Below are 16,328 nucleotides of genomic sequence, written 5' to 3'. Positions count from 1 at the left end.
GTTTGTTATTCATTCCTTCGTTGTGTGTTCACAAACGCCCCCATAGAATTTATTTTGTAATTTCCTCGCTTGATTTTTTTGTTTTGGTGTATTTTTTTCGCTTTTCTTAGTGTCAGTGAAGTGATCATTAATTTCCGTTTTTCTGAGGCTGTCTTTGAACGCCTCTCGAGTGAACAAGGAGAGAAGGCAGGAGTCAGACTCACGTGTGTGTGTGTGTGTGTGTGTGTGTGTGTGTGTGTGTGTGTGTGTGTGTGTGTGTGTGTTTGTGGAGACTGTTAAAAGCATAAATAAAGTGTAGGTTTAAAAAAACCGACACCACAGCTCTCCTTTTTCGGAGCTGTAACATGTATCTATATCTATTTGAGCTATATTAGCCTACTATCAAAATCTTTTTCCATTTTCAAACATTTTTATAAAGTTCCAGGGAGCCACTAGATGTCGCTAAAGAGCCGCATGCGCCTCTGGAGCCGCGTGTTGCCGACCCCCGCATTATGCCAATGATTAGATAAATCCAGTTTGCAGGCAAAAGCGACAGACAATGCTCATCAATTTGAAAGGGACAGTGTAGCAATTCTTGTTTTGTCAATTTTCCGTCATTGTGTAAAACGCACTTCTAATTGTTTCACTGCCATCGGTCTGCTACGTATACCCAAAGGAGACATACTTAGCGAGCGTAGTTCCTCAATGCATTTTCAAAGCCGTTTTCCTTATTGCGTGCAGCCAAGTTTTCTGAGATTTCTATTCAGTGAGCCTTTTGCGCTTCTACCCTCTCCTCATCTCCAAAAGGGAAAGGCATTTGTCGCGATACACCTGAAAGTCCAAATGTGTTATAAAACACTAATACGACTCAGCATGTGTTCTCTGTAGCTTGGTTTGGTGGACGTAATTAGCCCCTGGCATTAGTGTAAGCAGTAGTTCCTTGTAATATCACAATAAATTTTTAATAAGCAAGTGAGAAAATAAATCTCCCGATCACAAATTTGCTGGGTCAATGACTACAGCATGTGTAGCAAATCCAATGCACTTACTTTGTCACTTAAGAGAACACTAGAAGTCGTTTGCCATGACATTTTGCTTTCACGTGTGCTGAAGAAAATGGTAGTAAGCTTGCAAAGTGTGGTCTCTCTGAGGCGCTTCAAAATGCATGCACTTTGAACTTTCATTCTGGTAATTCATCACTTGATGGCAGGTGCATTTTACACACTGTAACTTGAAGAGCAATTTCTTAAATAAAGGAATCTTTCTAATTTTTAAAAGAGACAACTGTTAACTTGACCCATTTGGAATTAGTGGTCCAGCAAAGTATGGCTGTGCTAAGATTACATTCATCCTGTCCAATAAATAAAGATGGAGCCAATTTGCTCTATAACAGATATTAATACTGGGCCCCAGCAACAGAGGTTATGTGTGTAACTATGTTTTTCATCTCTATGACAGGCAGGAAAAGGCCTTGACATCAGGTGTGGCACTGGGGAGCAGGTTGCCGGACCAAGCTCAGCTCCTCAGGAAGCTTCACAAAGAACAGAGCTCTGGCTTCTTTCTGCTAAGAACTCTGGCACGCAAATTTGGTCCATACTTCCTTACTGGAACCATGTGTATCATATTGCATGATGCCTTCATGTTCGCTATTCCCCAGGTGTTGAGGTAAGACAAAGCACAGCAGTTTCTCTTACATGAGAACTTTGGAATAGACTATATGGATCAAAGTACAGGATTTGGACACCTGGATATACACATGCGGGAACACTGAATTTGCACATGGTTTTATAGTTTGTCCGTGGCATTTTTCTGTCCATCAATTCATCTCGTAACATTTACAAGGGGTGGCCTGTTTTACAATCTCTCCTATTTCAAAGGTGTTTGATGAGGATGAGGTTAGAACTTGAACATTCTTTCACGACAAACGCATCCAAGCATACCTTTATGGACCTTTCGTTGTGCACCGGGATGTTCTCACAAAAGTAGCAACAGAGATTGATTATTTAAGTAATTTTGATTCAGAGGTGTGTCCAATTACTTTTGTCCATATGTCAGTGTATCTTAACAAAGTTAATGCTCTTTGACATTGGGGCCTCCAGGATTACAAAAAATAATAATAATCTGTTGTGGAGATGTTGTTAACTCACTGTCCAACATAGAGGAGCACGTCTTTGTTAAAAAACAAAAATAAGGTTTGCGGAATGTTGCAATTATGTAAGTCATTATATTTAGCAATAGAAACTGTTGACTTAGTGCTGTTGAGACACATTTCCAGTGCCTGCGTCCCACAAACCCAGTGACACCGAGTTCACTGTGCTGCGTAAAGCAGCTGCTAAAATCTCCAAACCGCAAGTTGGATTGAACCTACCTGGATGGGATTCAATTGGATAGAAAGAGATGTCCTTGTTATGATAATTTAAAAAATACAGCGAGCAAAAAATATCACGTTCAAATTTAAACTCGGATATAAATAATTGCTGTATTTTATCCCGGATACCAATGTCATCGTTGTGTTTTATAGCTATTTGTGTCAAAGACAACTAAACAAAACTCCGCAATCTGGCAACAATGAAAACAAGTCAAGGCCCCCTCTGACCGTACTGTTCCAGTGGTGGGACTGGAATGTTGTTTTTGAGGCACAAAGACGGAATTATTTGAAGTGTTAATTAGGGTCATGGATTTGTAAGCAAGAAGTAGACGAAACCACAGCCCTTTTGCCTCAGTAACTTACACAGCATAGGTCTCGGAGTGGCACAGACACAGACAGACCACAATAAGACAGTTGCTGGCATGGTGTGAGGGCAGGCTGGCTGCAGGCTGAGCAATGTTGCGCAAACAAAGCCGCTTTGTTTTAATTGAATTGAAGTGAATTTGTGTGACAATCACTAGTCACATGAAGGTCTGAATCAGAATCATGTTGATAGTGAAACCGTATTCCTTCCTTTTTGATTTTTGTAAGATGTGCGTGCAAATGTGCAAATTCTGCTTTAGAGCCATCCCGTTGTACTTTTCTCTCTGTTTTCAGTCTTCTCCTGGGCTTTATGAGAGATGAGGAAGCGCCATTGTGGAAGGGCTACTTCTACGCCACTCTCATGTTCCTGCTCTCATGCCTTCAGTCCCTCTTCAACCATCAGTACATGTACACTTGCTTCACAGTGGGAATGAGGGTCAAGACAGCTGTTATGGGCCTGGTTTACAGGAAGGTGAGCATTGTATATCCTTATCCACAACTTTAAACCAGATTAAGACAGATTTCTAGGTACTGTAACGAAAAGGTCACAGTGCACACTGTACACTATCTGGACAAAGATATTTGCACTGTGCGTCGTGTTGCCCAAATGAAGACTTAGCATTCAATGTGATGTGCGGTCAAGATGTCTAGCCCAACCCCGTTCATTCATTCATTTGCAACAGATTTTTACCAAGACACTTGTCCATGGAGGGTACCATTCACATCCTTAAATCAGCATAAATCTTTACTTTAAAAATGTACCTGTATGACAGTGTATTTAACAATAATGTCTCTTTTGTTGTCAATGCAGTCTTTGGTGATCAACAGCGCTGCCAGGAGGACCTGCACTGTTGGAGAAATTGTCAATCTGGTTTCAGCAGATACTCAGAAGCTCATGGATTTTGTTGTCTACTTCAACGCTGTCTGGCTGGCCCCTATTGAAATTGCCCTTTGTCTTTTCTTCCTGTGGCAAGTATGTGAATGTAGAATGTTATGTGTCTGGTTTGTCGGACTGAAACTTTTACTACTACTAACCATTGTTTACCTTCCTTTTGGCAGCACCTTGGACCATCAGCTTTGGCAGGAATTGCCACGGTCATCCTCATTTTCCCACTGAATGGACTGATAGCAAAGAAAAGAAGCAAGCTGCAGGTAAAATTATAATTTGAATAATAATAAAATAGGAATCTTTCTTCTTTTCTTCCAGAGCAGCTCTAGTGTTGCATGTTGGGTCCAGATTGTCGCAGCTGGTTTAGATAGTAGCTGAGGAGTCATGTGGGTTTGGGGCCACTTTGTCTTGTCTTTTGCCAGTCCACCCCTTATACCGTGACGACAACAATGACTGGAAAGTGCAGTCATACACGACTTTGCATTTCTCTGAGACATGTGGTTTTAAGAGCTAGAAGTCGTAATTTAGGAAAACCAGCATCAGATTGTGACCACATTTCTGGCACTTGATTGGAGACTTGTCATGAATTATTACAACATTCATAAATTTAATTATATTCAGAAAAACCTGTGACACCCAACTGTGACAACAGATCCATGCTCACAAAGATTCTTTGGATTTTTCTGCCCTTTTTTTTTTTTTTTTTTTTGTGGTTAACAGGAGATTCAAATGAAGTTCATGGATGGCCGAATCAAACTAATGAACGAGATCTTGAATGGGATAAAGATTCTGAAGTTCTACGCCTGGGAGAAGGCCTTCCTGGAGCAGGTCTTGGGTTATAGAGAAAAAGAGCTAAAGGCCCTGAAGAAGTCCCAGATCCTTTATTCTATCTCCATTGCATCTTTCAATTCCTCTTCTTTCATGGTAAGAGCATTGGACTCAACAGAATGATTTTTTTGTCAACAAAGCACCGCAAAAACACAAAAGCCATCATTAAATATCCATCCATCCATCCATTTTCCGATCCGCTTATCCTCATAAGGGTCGCGGGGGGTGCTGGAGCCTATCCCAGCCGTCTTCGGGCAGTAGGCAGGGGACACCCTGAACCGGTTGCCAGCCAATCGCAGGGCACACACAGACAAACAATCCATGATCACACTCACACCTAGGGACAATTTAGAGTGTGCAATCAGCCTGCCATGCATGTTTTTTTGGAATGTGGGAGGAAACCGGAGGACCCGGAGAAAACCCACACAGGCCCCGGTGGAGAACATGCAAACTCCACACAAGGAGGCCGGAGCTGGAATTGAACCCAGTACCTCTGCACTGTGAGGTCGACGCGCTAACCACTGGACCACCATGCTGCCCTATCATTAAATATACACACCCTATATCTTTCTATAAGTCACTCTGGAGTATAAGTTACATATTTCTGCGGGAAATTTATTTTACAAAAACCAAGACCAAGAATAGCAGAGTTCGGACTCACACCCCAAATCCCCGTTCCCAAATTGTGGGTGCTTTCGGAAATACGCATTGAGCGCATTGTTCAAATGTGCCGTTCAGTTTTTTGGAGTGCCCCAAAAAAGGAGGGCCCGATCCCAGGGCATTCATAGAGTACAGATGGAAACAGTTCAAGCACAAGTTGCTGATTGGTTTAAAACATAGGCTGCGTTCAGAAATTAACAGGGGCGTGGCGCGCTGTAAAACCTTTTTCTTTTTAGTTTAGGTGCCGTACTCGTGACAGGCAGCCAAATACAAAAAAAAAAAAAAAAAAGAAACAAAATTGTGTACTTTTCAGTCTCACAGACCGCCATGAAATGCCAATTGGCTGTCGCCAACAAGGGACGGACTAGGCTCTCATGGGTCAGCCTGAAATACTGACGTAATTCCCACCTGTTTAAATTAATGAACTATCCGCAGCATAGATTTTTGACCAAGCCTACTGACACCATCGTGTTCCTTTTTATTTTCCACACATGCCTACAAATGTTTATTATTTGCGTATTTATGTTATTGGACATTACCTTTGTATCTTTGATGGACTGTTAGTGAGTGGTTTGATTTTCTGCTCACGATGAAACAAAAATACTGCAACTACATTTTTTAAATCGAATGTGTTGCCGTCCTCCAGATTGCTTTTGCGATGTTTGGAGTCTACGTAATGCTTGATGACAAAAACATCCTGGATGCGCAGAAAGTGTTTGTTTCAATGGCACTTATCAACATTCTGAAGACCCCACTAAGCCAGCTTCCATTTGCAATAAGCACAACCATGCAGGTAGGCATAATATTATTGTTAAGATCATTGTTTTTAGGCTCCCATAATGCTTTCATAAATAAACTACTGAGTTATTAATTTAACACTCTGCTTTTTTTAATTGTGGATGTATTCTCTACAATATGTCTATATTAACTCAACATGTGGCTACATCTAAATCATCAAATTACACTTTTTTGAATCAAAGCATGTTGAATGATTTTTATCAACAGATACATTGCCAGACAACAGTCCGACTACAATTATCAAATCCCTTCTCGGTCACTGTGTCAATAATTTCAATTGGTCTGCGATACAAATTTTGGATGATATAACTTAATTCATACAAAATTGAGACAGCCTCTGGTAAGGCAAAGGTACCCGGGAAAAATGCAGAAAAGACTCAAATCTGAAGGCAAGTAGCGTAAAACAAAATTGCTGAATAATTATGCTCTTAACTGGTTTCCTCCTACCTCATCAATCGATCATTTTCAGTTTGTCTTGGTGACCACAAATCTGATCATGTAATCTTTCCATGTAGTATTACGCAGAGCTCCGTTGTTGGCCCTCTCTTTGTTCCTTATGCAGCAGCCTAGCATATCATGCTGGAGCCTAGCTGACTTTGGGTGAAAGGTGAAGTCACCCCAAACTGGTCTCCAGCCCATTAGTTTTGTTGTTTGTTTATTTGTTTGCTTGCTGCAAAAGCACCCCTGAACTTTTTAAACATCTCTAGCTAAATTAAAACATCTCCGCCAGAGCCATTCAAAACCTTGAAACAGCTCTATTAGATCTCATAGGATTTTACAAGAGATCATAATGTTGTGGCCGGCCCGTGTATGCCAAAGGATAAACTATTTTCTCCGTTCCAGGCTGTGGTTTCACTAAAACGTCTGGGAAAATATCTGTGCTCAGAGGAACTCAAAGAGGACAATGTCTTAAAGGCCTCATTGGGTTCTGGTAAGAACCCCACCTACGTTTGAATGATTAAATTGGATGAATGAACTGCTATTTTCCTTGTAAAAACTGTCATAATAAATGTGGGCATGCCGCAAGATTTAGTTGTTTGTGTTATGTTGAGTACAACAGTTTGACATAAATGGTGTGCACTGTCACCTCCTGGGCCTCCAGGATGACAGACAGACAAAGTAATGACAGGATGCTCCCATTTAGTGGTCGACCATAAATCAGCACAAGATTTCAAACGTTTGATTTATGGTGAGACAAATTAGACAAACATGCTCCACTTTTCTGTCTCACATCTGTCAACACTCGCTCACACAGTCTGTAATTCGTACGCTGAAGTAAATCTACCTCTAATTACAGCCTGAGAGACAATTGATGAATCTCTTGAAGGGACATTTCTGTAAACATTTTATTTGGTATTTGGGATTAAAGATCATGACAGGTATTCAGCGTTTTATTGCGCTTTTTATTTGTTTCTGCTTAGACGGGGAAGACGTGCTGATTGAAAATGGAACTTTTAGCTGGTCTGCGGAGGGCCCTCCATGTCTGAAAAAGTAAGAGCTATCAACATGGCTAATTAAAAAAAAGACTAAATCCATAAGAGGCTCAGGATTGACAAACAGGACATTTGTTGTTGCTATTTACAGAATCTCCATCCAAGTGCCGCGGGGTTCGCTTGTGGCTGTGGTTGGACATGTGGGCAGCGGAAAGTCATCTTTATTGTCTGCCATGCTTGGAGAAACAGAGAAGAGAAGCGGCCGTGTCGCTGTGAAGGTATGACACAGTATTCTCCACAGTCAAGCCCTCACTGTGTTTGTATCTGTAAATATGTTAATGCCTTGAGCTTCTCTCTGATATGTCTCTTTGAAGGGTTCTACAGCATATGTGCCCCAGCAAGCCTGGATACAAAATGCCACAGTCCAAGACAATATAATTTTCGGCCGTGAAAAGCTGAAGACGTGGTACCACCGTGTGTTGGAGGCCTGCGCCCTGCTGCCTGACCTTAACATCCTACCTGCTGGAGATGCAACAGAAATTGGAGAGAAGGTAAAGATGATTTATTGTACTCTTAATTTCGATGAGCGTTGCCTCACAGTCCTCCCTTACAGGGGCTAAACCTCTCAGGTGGACAGAAGCAGAGAGTGAGCTTGGCCAGAGCTGTCTATCGAAAGGCAGATGTGTACCTGCTGGATGACCCACTTTCTGCTGTTGACGCACACGTCGGTCAGCACATCTTTGACAAAGTCATCGGACCCAAAGGAGTGCTTAGAGACAAGGTAGAGTGCAACTGAGTTCCCGCAGAGAGATTGTGGTTTCATGACACCTCAACCACGAACAAGAATGTGGCCTTCATTGTTGTTCTAACAAAACAAAAACCGCCACTTTGGCAGCATTTAGTCTTCAGACAGCCACAGTGTACTGTTGGACTCATCCAATTTCTCTCACTTCTGTGGCTCTCCAGACCCGTATCCTGGTGACCCATGGGACGAGCTTCTTGCCACAAGCTGACCTCATCCTTGTCCTCGTAAACGGAGAAATCACAGAGAGCGGATCTTACCAAGAACTCCTCAGCCGCCGCGGCGCCTTTGCAGATTTCATCCACACGTTTGCTAGCACCGACCGTAAAGAAAGCGCCATACAAAGAGGTGACGAGTCTAGCCATCTTCTAAATATTTGAAATGTGTCTTTCTGTAAAGCCTAAAAAAGCAATTTATGTACTGTTTGACTTGAAAAACATGCAGTTTAGCTTTATGAGGGAGTTAAGATATCAGCTCTCAGTATGATGAAGTGCAGTTCGACAGCTGTAAACTACACCCACAATAATGAACCATTTTATATTAATTCAGTGGTTTCAATCAAAACTGAGCATTATCATCTTTGCAATGGTGTTTTTGAAATATAGTTTTTGAATCCCATTAGAATGCTCAAGCGGTCTTCACATTGTGGCTGATCAGCATGTAATAGCACAAATACTGTAACCTATAATAATGCAAAACATGACTTTCTCGTAGCTGGCTCAAGGAGGTCCAATGCTCGCCTGAGCATGGTTGATTTCATGCCATTCTCCAGAGACTTGTCTCAGGAGCAGCTTATTGGGTAGGAAAATCTGAGCACCCTAAAACTACAGGACTGCGATCTTGCTTTGACACAATCAAAGCAAGGCTCTTATTAAATTTAATGAAACTGACTTCTGCTCTCTCCTTTTTCGGCCCAGGGGTGACACAACAAATACAAACTTGCAGAATATGGAGCCTGTGTCTGAAACAGAGCAGGAACAGGTTCCTGAGGAGCTTGGCAAGCTCACAGAGGTTGATAAGGCCCACACTGGACGAGTAAGACTGGTTAATAATTCAAAGATTCCTTTAAAAAAAAAAAAAAAAATGTTGACTGATGATTTTTCCCCTCCCCCCATTACAGGTGAGGCTGGAGATGTACCAAAAGTATTTTAAGACAATAGGCCTGGCCATCATCATTCCAATTGTCTTCCTGTACGCATTTCAGCAGGGAGCCTCGCTGGCCTACAACTATTGGCTAAGCATGTGGGCTGATGACCCAATAGTTAACGGTACCCAGATTGATGCCGACCTGAAACTGTCTGTCTTTGGAGCACTGGGCTTTGTTCAAGGTAATGTCCCATTACTTGACTGAAAATCTAAAAAAAATCCTGTTATTTCCGTTTTTATTTTATTGTTTTGTACTGTGGAAGCAATGTTCTGTAGTAAACATAACCAAGCATCTTTTTTTGTCTCCTCAGGCATTGCGGTCTTTGGCACCACTGTAGCTATCTCCATCTGCGGCATCATAGCCTCCCGCCACTTGCACATGGACCTACTACTCAATGTGTTGCATTCACCTATGTCTTTCTTTGAATGCACGCCCAGCGGCAACTTGCTCAACCGCTTTGCCAAAGAAATTGACGCCATTGATTGCATGGTGCCCGAGGGCCTGAAGATGATGCTGAGCTATGTCTTTAAACTCATGGAGGTGTGCATCATTGTGCTCATGGCAACACCCTTTGCCGCTGTGATCATCTTGCCTCTCGCATTTCTCTACGCCTTTGTGCAGGTAACGTCCCATCCCAAATTTCAACTCCCAACTCAGGATTTTGAGTTTTCACATGACTGAGCCATTTTACCATGTTATAGAAAAGCTGATTGCACAAGTTCACTGTGAATTCTGGGGAACCCCCAAGCGCCCTTTCTTGATGCTGTTATTAATATGTTTCATTTTCCCCCTGTGGGCTGCAGAGCTTCTACGTTGCCACATCCTGTCAGCTGCGGAGGCTAGAAGCTGTGAGCCGCTCCCCCATCTACACCCACTTCAATGAGACGGTCCAGGGCGCCAGTGTCATCCGGGCCTTTGGCGATCAATCTCGGTTCATTCTGCAGGCCAACGACAGGGTAGATTTCAACCAGACCTCCTACTTCCCCCGATTTGTCGCCACCCGGTCAGTATCAGTCCTGAATATAATGTGCTGTCTCTTGTAAAAATTGTTTAGGAAGTACAATGACTGCCACATGTTTCAGACTATAAGTTGCTCCACAGCATAAGTCACACTAGTCAAAAAATGCATCATGAAGAAGAAAAAATATGGATATAAGTCACTCCAGAATATAAATTGCTTTTTGGGGGAAATTTATTTCACAAGAAACAAGACCAGGAAAAGTAGAGCTTGGACTCACACCCAAAATACCCCTTTGCTGCTGTGCAGTAAATCCTTGTTGTCTTTTGAGTAATACTTAGGGCTAAAACTATTTGAAGCATACCTCGGTTATAGTTTCATAGTTAGTCAATGAGGACAATTCAATTTGTGTTTCATCCACAGATGGCTGGCAGTCAATTTGGAGTTTGTTGGTAATGGAGTGGTGTTAGCAGCTGCTATTCTGTCCGTAATGGGGAGGGACACCCTGAGTCCCGGCATTGTGGGATTGGCTGTGTCCCATTCCCTCCAGGTACGAGGCTTTGCTTCTGCTGCACTGTCTTCATAATATTTTCATAAACCACAGACGTCGAGCAGCAAGTGGAAATTACGGATGAAATATGCTCACTGTTAAATTAAAGCCTTAGGACAGCCACTCGGAATTTTTGTTTTACCAAAAACGTAATGACCATATACCTGTAAGGCTAATACTGCATGTTCATTTTCAGAATCAGTGAATGCTTGTTAGTTGTAATGATAATAAACCGATCTTATTGTGCTGCGTTTTGCAGGTGACTGCAATCCTGAGTTGGATTGTTAGATCGTGGACTGATGTGGAAAACAACATTGTTTCTGTGGAAAGAGTAAATGAGTATGCTGACACTGCGAAAGAGGTCAGCGTTTCCACCACACATGCACTTTCTTCAAAATGGCTTTTGTTTATGTCTTTTTTTTTTCTTTCAAAAATGAAATTATGCACCACACACAGTGACTTATTTCATTCTCTTCACATCATACAGGCCAGCTGGAGTATAGAAGACAGTTCGTTGCCTCTGTCTTGGCCCCAGACAGGCACGATAGAGTTCCAGGACTACGGGTTACAGTACCGCAAAGGCCTGGAGTTGGCTTTGAAAGGCATTACCTTGCAGATTCATGAAAGAGAGAAGGTGAGTCATTTTAAATCATGTGATCTTTACCTAAAGAAGCTTGTATGGGACTTTGTGAGACACTAAACCTCTCTAATGTCTTCCAGGTGGGCATTGTGGGAAGGACGGGAGCTGGGAAGTCCTCACTTGCCCTGGGAATATTTAGAATCTTAGAAGCAGCAAAGGGAAAGATCTTTATTGATGGAGTCGACATAGCCAACATTGGACTCCATGATCTTCGGTCACGCATAACTATCATTCCCCAGGTAAGTTATTAACAATTGAAATTGAGCTCTGGCTTCCCGCACATAAACTGTTGACTAAACATCAAATACGGTGACACTATATGAAAGGAATAATCACAAATTGATATGATCTGTGACCAAAATTATCTGTGGGTCTTTTTTCAGGACCCTGTGCTGTTCTCGGGCTCCCTCCGGATGAACCTTGATCCGTTTGACACTTACACCGATGAAGAAGTCTGGAGTTCATTAGAGCTTGCTCACCTCAAGAACTTTGTGTCCAACCTTCCTGATAAACTCAACCATGAATGCTCAGAAGGAGGAGAAAACCTCAGGTACACGTGAATGTTACATGTTGCATAACCCAGTTAATATGTGTTCTTACCTTCTCCAAATCGTTATCATCTGTGTAGCTTGGGTCAGCGCCAACTGGTCTGCCTTGCAAGAGCCTTGCTGAGGAAAACCAAAATCTTGGTTTTGGATGAGGCAACAGCTGCTGTGGACCTGGAAACTGACACTCTGATCCAATCCACAATTCGCACCCAGTTTGAAGACTGCACTGTCCTTACCATCGCTCATCGCCTTAACACTATCATGGATTACACAAGGTATGCTATCAATTTCATGGAGAATGAAAGCAGAATACACATTTTGTTAACATCTTCTCCATCGGGAATGAACAAATTACAATCCAACAATCATTTTTTTAGAGGCCTGCGACATTTACTAATTTTCACAAAATTAACCCCAGGGACCTGAAGCAAAGGTTTTATTCACCAATAAAAATACGACCATACTGCATAATGAGGGATGTTGAATATAGGGCTGCAGCTATCGAATATTTCAGCATTTGAATATCCTACTGAAAATTCTATTCAATAATTGTGTATTGAGCAAAACAAAATTTTTACTTTTTTTTTTTTAATGAAATCAACCGTTTGATTTCTTAAATTCACATTGTGCATTGCAGCAAACTGTATTTTATTGCATAGAAATATTTTCAGCGGGAACAACTTTAAATAAATACATATTTAAACTTAAACTTAAATTTCTTGTATCAAAAACAGGTGTTAAATTAAAAAAAAATGCTAAGCAGTTAGCATTTTAGCATGCAGCATAATGAAACAAAAGGTTCATGGCTATGCGTTTATGAGTTTAGACCAGCTAACGAGGAATACGAATAAGACAAATATTCTTTAAATATAGTTTTGGAAGTGTTCAAACTACAATAAAGATATGTCAAGAGGAAACAGGTGAGATGGTAAACTATATTAAATTTTGATTGATGTTCTCAATGTTTGGATGAATCACTTGTTCGATATTAATCCTCAAGAAAAGTTTAAGGGCACTATAAATAGATACCCAGAAAATCCTCTAATTCATACAGTTTAGTTGGTGAGAAAAAATATTTTTAAAAATTGTGATAAATGTGAGTTAGTAAACTTAAGCTGTCAGGTAACTGTAACTGATCACAAAAGCAGGACAGAGTGGTCTTGATTACATAATTTACCTTTTGTCAAAATGTAATGAAAGTACGGCGGTACGGCGCAGGGGGCTGGGACAGCATTTTGGGGGGGGGGGGGGATTTCTATTCATTCCATACAAATAATTTAGTCACAGCAGCAAATAGCAGCAAAAAAAAAAATTGTCATTGTTTGTTCCACTTTGTGCTCTCTAACAAGTCAATCTTAGTGTACATTGTTCTTTTTTTTCTTGTTTCTGAATGTGGAGTCCTGATTCTGCTGCTGTTCAATAAATAAAATCATAAAATTAATAAAGGTTTATTACAATATATCATTTGGGCAGTAAATGTAAATGGTGGTGACACTTAAAGCGTTTCCTCTTCTTGCTGTGTTGTACAGAGTGATTGTTATGGACCGAGGCCACATCTCTGAGATGGATTCTCCAACCAACCTGATTGCACAGCAGGGACAGTTCTTCCGCATGTGCCGGGAAGCTGGGCTAGTCTAGGACCATGGTGCTTGTGTGCAAACTCGGCACCTTTTTTTTTCCCCATGGCTTTTCAACAAAAGTTGAATTGGTCCTTCCAAGCTTTGTGGCAGCTCAACTGAGGGCATTGTCAATGAGGGTCCAGAGATGCTACCAATATAGTCCCAGGTTTCTGACAACATATGGACATGCTGTCCTGAATCAGGGAAAAAAAACTCAGATGATCAACCTCTAAATGAAGCTACAGTGGATTGCTGGGAGCGTGCAAGGGATAAATAATGGATGCAAAGAGTTCATTCTATTTAAGGCTTAAGGCGAAGCCTGGAATGAGAGAGAACCACAATTTATATGGATTGTTATTCTTGTTGTTAATGGGAGCAGTATTATTGACGTGTCATTAAGCACATGACACATATTTAATGTTTTCTCAGGCTTTGATGTTGATGTTTACTTGCACAAGTTTTGCCTTGAATGCCAAAAAGAGGTCATGTGCATTTATATACTGCTTTGTTTTTCAAGAACGAGGACAGAAATGACTCTGACATACTGACCAACTGGAGGGTTCAACCTTGCGAATGTGAGGGATTTGAGGTTTTCAGAGCCTTCAGAAATGAGTTTGAAGTAGCCAATTTAGATTATTTTTATGTCAGAGAATAGGAGGAAAACAATTGGGTGAGCCAAGTCATTGCGCAGGCAGTTGTTTATTTCTGTCAAAGTAAACACATAAAGTCCAAAGAAATTTTGTTGGTCAGATTTAACCTGATGCCTATATGTGAAAACCCACATTGAATGAAGAGAATGTCTCTTCTCAACAATGGTAATAAATCTTGGTGAGTGAATTTCTCTCCACCACCGCACAACTCAGGCCATACATATATATACTGTATGTGTGTAGAGAGATTTCACTATTGTTCTATCTTTTTTTTTTTTTTTTTTTTTTTTTTTGCTGACGGTACAGTGTAGATAGTCCTCAACGACCTTGATCCTTGATTCAAAGAATTATGAGCTTTTCGCGGAGAAAAGTCAGGATGCTGTTTTTGTCTTACTGGTTTAGACAATCTTTTCAAAGAGAAACCATATAGTTTATTTATGTGGTATTTCAAAAACCTGTCCTTACAATACAGAGGATTGTATTATATTTATAGTTTTTATAACAAGCTGTTTTCATTTTTCACTGACTAATTACGATTATTGTATTGTTGTATGCATTGTGCTGAATAATAAACATGTATTTGATTCAACAGTATGAGTGTGTTGCACTTAATATTTGTTAAAGAATATCAATAACTTCATTAAAACAATGAATCATCAAGGAAAGGAAATATAATGGCAGGAGGCTTTTTAGCATTACTCTGAAAGTCTGTCATGCTAATTTACTGTATAATAATTAGCAATCGTGGGGAGTCTGTACTTAAATGGATTTTTAAGGTATCTGCACTTTACTAGTATTTATTCGACATTTTTTTTATTTTTACTTCAGGCATTTAACAACAAATACTGTACCTTTAGTCCCTGTGATCGACTGGTTAGCATCTTCGCCTCAGAGTGCAGAGGTGCAGGGTTCGACTCCGGCTCTGGCCTTCCTGTGTGGAGTTTGCATGTTCACCCCGTGCCTGTGTGGGTTTTCCTCCGGTTTCCTCCCACATTCTAAAAACATGCATGTCATCTTAATGGAACACTCTAAATTGTTCCTAGGTGTGAGTGTGACCGCGAATGGTTCTTTGTCTATGTGCCCTGCGATTGGCTGTCAACCAGTTTAAGGTGTTCCTGCCTACTGTCCTGTGGAACAGCATTACCGTTATAATCATTGTAGCTCCAGCTCTGTACTAACATGAACCACTGTCACTGATCTATATTGCACAGCACCAGACACTTTAAAGCGCTCAAGGACATCTGCATAATCGCACACTTGTTGTACTACAAATACTGCTACTGGTCACTTTAAAATGGTTCACTGATTTTCTGCACCAACTGTACAACTGTCATAGTATTGCATTCTACCACTGATCACTTTAGCACTGTTTGATACTTTGCACATTGTCTCACAGTTGTCATTAGGTGGTACCACCACACAACAGTACACTTACATTACGGAATGTCCTTCCTTACTTATTTGTCATGTCCTTGTTTATGATGATACTAGTGCAGCGTGTTCTACCAGAGACAAATTCCTTGTGTGTTCTACATACTTGACCAATAAAGATAATTCTGATTCTGATTCTGAAGACAGCTGGCCTAGGGTCCAGCAGACCCATGACCCTTGTGAGAATAAAGCGGATAGGAAAATGGATGGATGGATATTTTTGATGAGGGTGATAAATTATCAAAATAAATATAGTACATGACTGTTCATAACAATTAATTTTACTCTGCTTTTTTACTCTGTTGTGCAGAGGTCTGCAATGTTTTATTGGTACTTAAAGAATGAAAGCAGTCCTACTTGTGTCAGAACCCTTTTACACAAGTTTCTGTTCTACTTAATGACAGAAAACGAGCAATTGCCGTTTTAGTTTTTTTCTCTTTTAGTAGCACTAGACTATAACAGTCGATAGATGGCGGAAGACGTCGAGTTAGTCTCATTGCAGACACACGAAGAAAAGCTGGTGGTTTGTTTACTCCTGTTGCAATGGCTACCATCACCGAACTTAAATGTGGTATGTGCGCGTTGTTATGATTTGGTTGCTTTTAATTTAAACCTGCAAATAATACGATTAGTCTTTGCCCCTTCCTTGGAGCAACTGCTAACAA

General features: G+C 40.9%; 2 protein-coding genes across 2 annotated transcripts in view; both read left to right on the top strand.

Moving 5' to 3' along the window:
* The window catches only part of abcc6a (ATP-binding cassette, sub-family C (CFTR/MRP), member 6a), a 35,844-nt gene extending 21,018 nt beyond the window's left edge, over window positions 1–14,826 (top strand). Inside the window, exons 8-31 of the mRNA XM_019889504.1 lie at window positions 1,438–1,644; window positions 3,005–3,182; window positions 3,522–3,683; window positions 3,770–3,862; window positions 4,320–4,523; window positions 5,734–5,880; window positions 6,729–6,816; window positions 7,307–7,376; window positions 7,470–7,596; window positions 7,693–7,869; window positions 7,932–8,099; window positions 8,285–8,468; window positions 8,835–8,919; window positions 9,038–9,155; window positions 9,241–9,448; window positions 9,578–9,888; window positions 10,071–10,270; window positions 10,649–10,775; window positions 11,035–11,136; window positions 11,263–11,409; window positions 11,496–11,654; window positions 11,799–11,965; window positions 12,044–12,238; window positions 13,493–14,826. Of these exons, the coding sequence (XP_019745063.1) occupies window positions 1,438–1,644; window positions 3,005–3,182; window positions 3,522–3,683; window positions 3,770–3,862; window positions 4,320–4,523; window positions 5,734–5,880; window positions 6,729–6,816; window positions 7,307–7,376; window positions 7,470–7,596; window positions 7,693–7,869; window positions 7,932–8,099; window positions 8,285–8,468; window positions 8,835–8,919; window positions 9,038–9,155; window positions 9,241–9,448; window positions 9,578–9,888; window positions 10,071–10,270; window positions 10,649–10,775; window positions 11,035–11,136; window positions 11,263–11,409; window positions 11,496–11,654; window positions 11,799–11,965; window positions 12,044–12,238; window positions 13,493–13,601 (3,733 nt within the window). The 3' untranslated portion in view covers window positions 13,602–14,826. The remainder of the gene's footprint in view (window positions 1–1,437; window positions 1,645–3,004; window positions 3,183–3,521; window positions 3,684–3,769; window positions 3,863–4,319; window positions 4,524–5,733; window positions 5,881–6,728; window positions 6,817–7,306; window positions 7,377–7,469; window positions 7,597–7,692; window positions 7,870–7,931; window positions 8,100–8,284; window positions 8,469–8,834; window positions 8,920–9,037; window positions 9,156–9,240; window positions 9,449–9,577; window positions 9,889–10,070; window positions 10,271–10,648; window positions 10,776–11,034; window positions 11,137–11,262; window positions 11,410–11,495; window positions 11,655–11,798; window positions 11,966–12,043; window positions 12,239–13,492) is intronic.
* Window positions 14,827–16,149: 1,323 nt separating this feature from the next.
* Window positions 16,150–16,328, top strand: part of cep20 (centrosomal protein 20) — a 4,971-nt gene continuing 4,792 nt past the window's right edge. Inside the window, exon 1 of the mRNA XM_019889044.1 lies at window positions 16,150–16,234. Coding sequence (XP_019744603.1) covers window positions 16,207–16,234 — 28 coding nt within the window. The 5' untranslated portion in view covers window positions 16,150–16,206. The remainder of the gene's footprint in view (window positions 16,235–16,328) is intronic.

This window comes from Hippocampus comes, unplaced genomic scaffold, assembly GCF_001891065.2.
Source record: "Hippocampus comes isolate QL1 unplaced genomic scaffold, H_comes_QL1_v1.1 scaffold86, whole genome shotgun sequence".
Taxonomy (NCBI): domain Eukaryota; kingdom Metazoa; phylum Chordata; class Actinopteri; order Syngnathiformes; family Syngnathidae; genus Hippocampus; species Hippocampus comes.
Note: the sequence above shows the minus strand (reverse complement) of the source record. Positions and strands in the feature narration are given on the sequence as shown.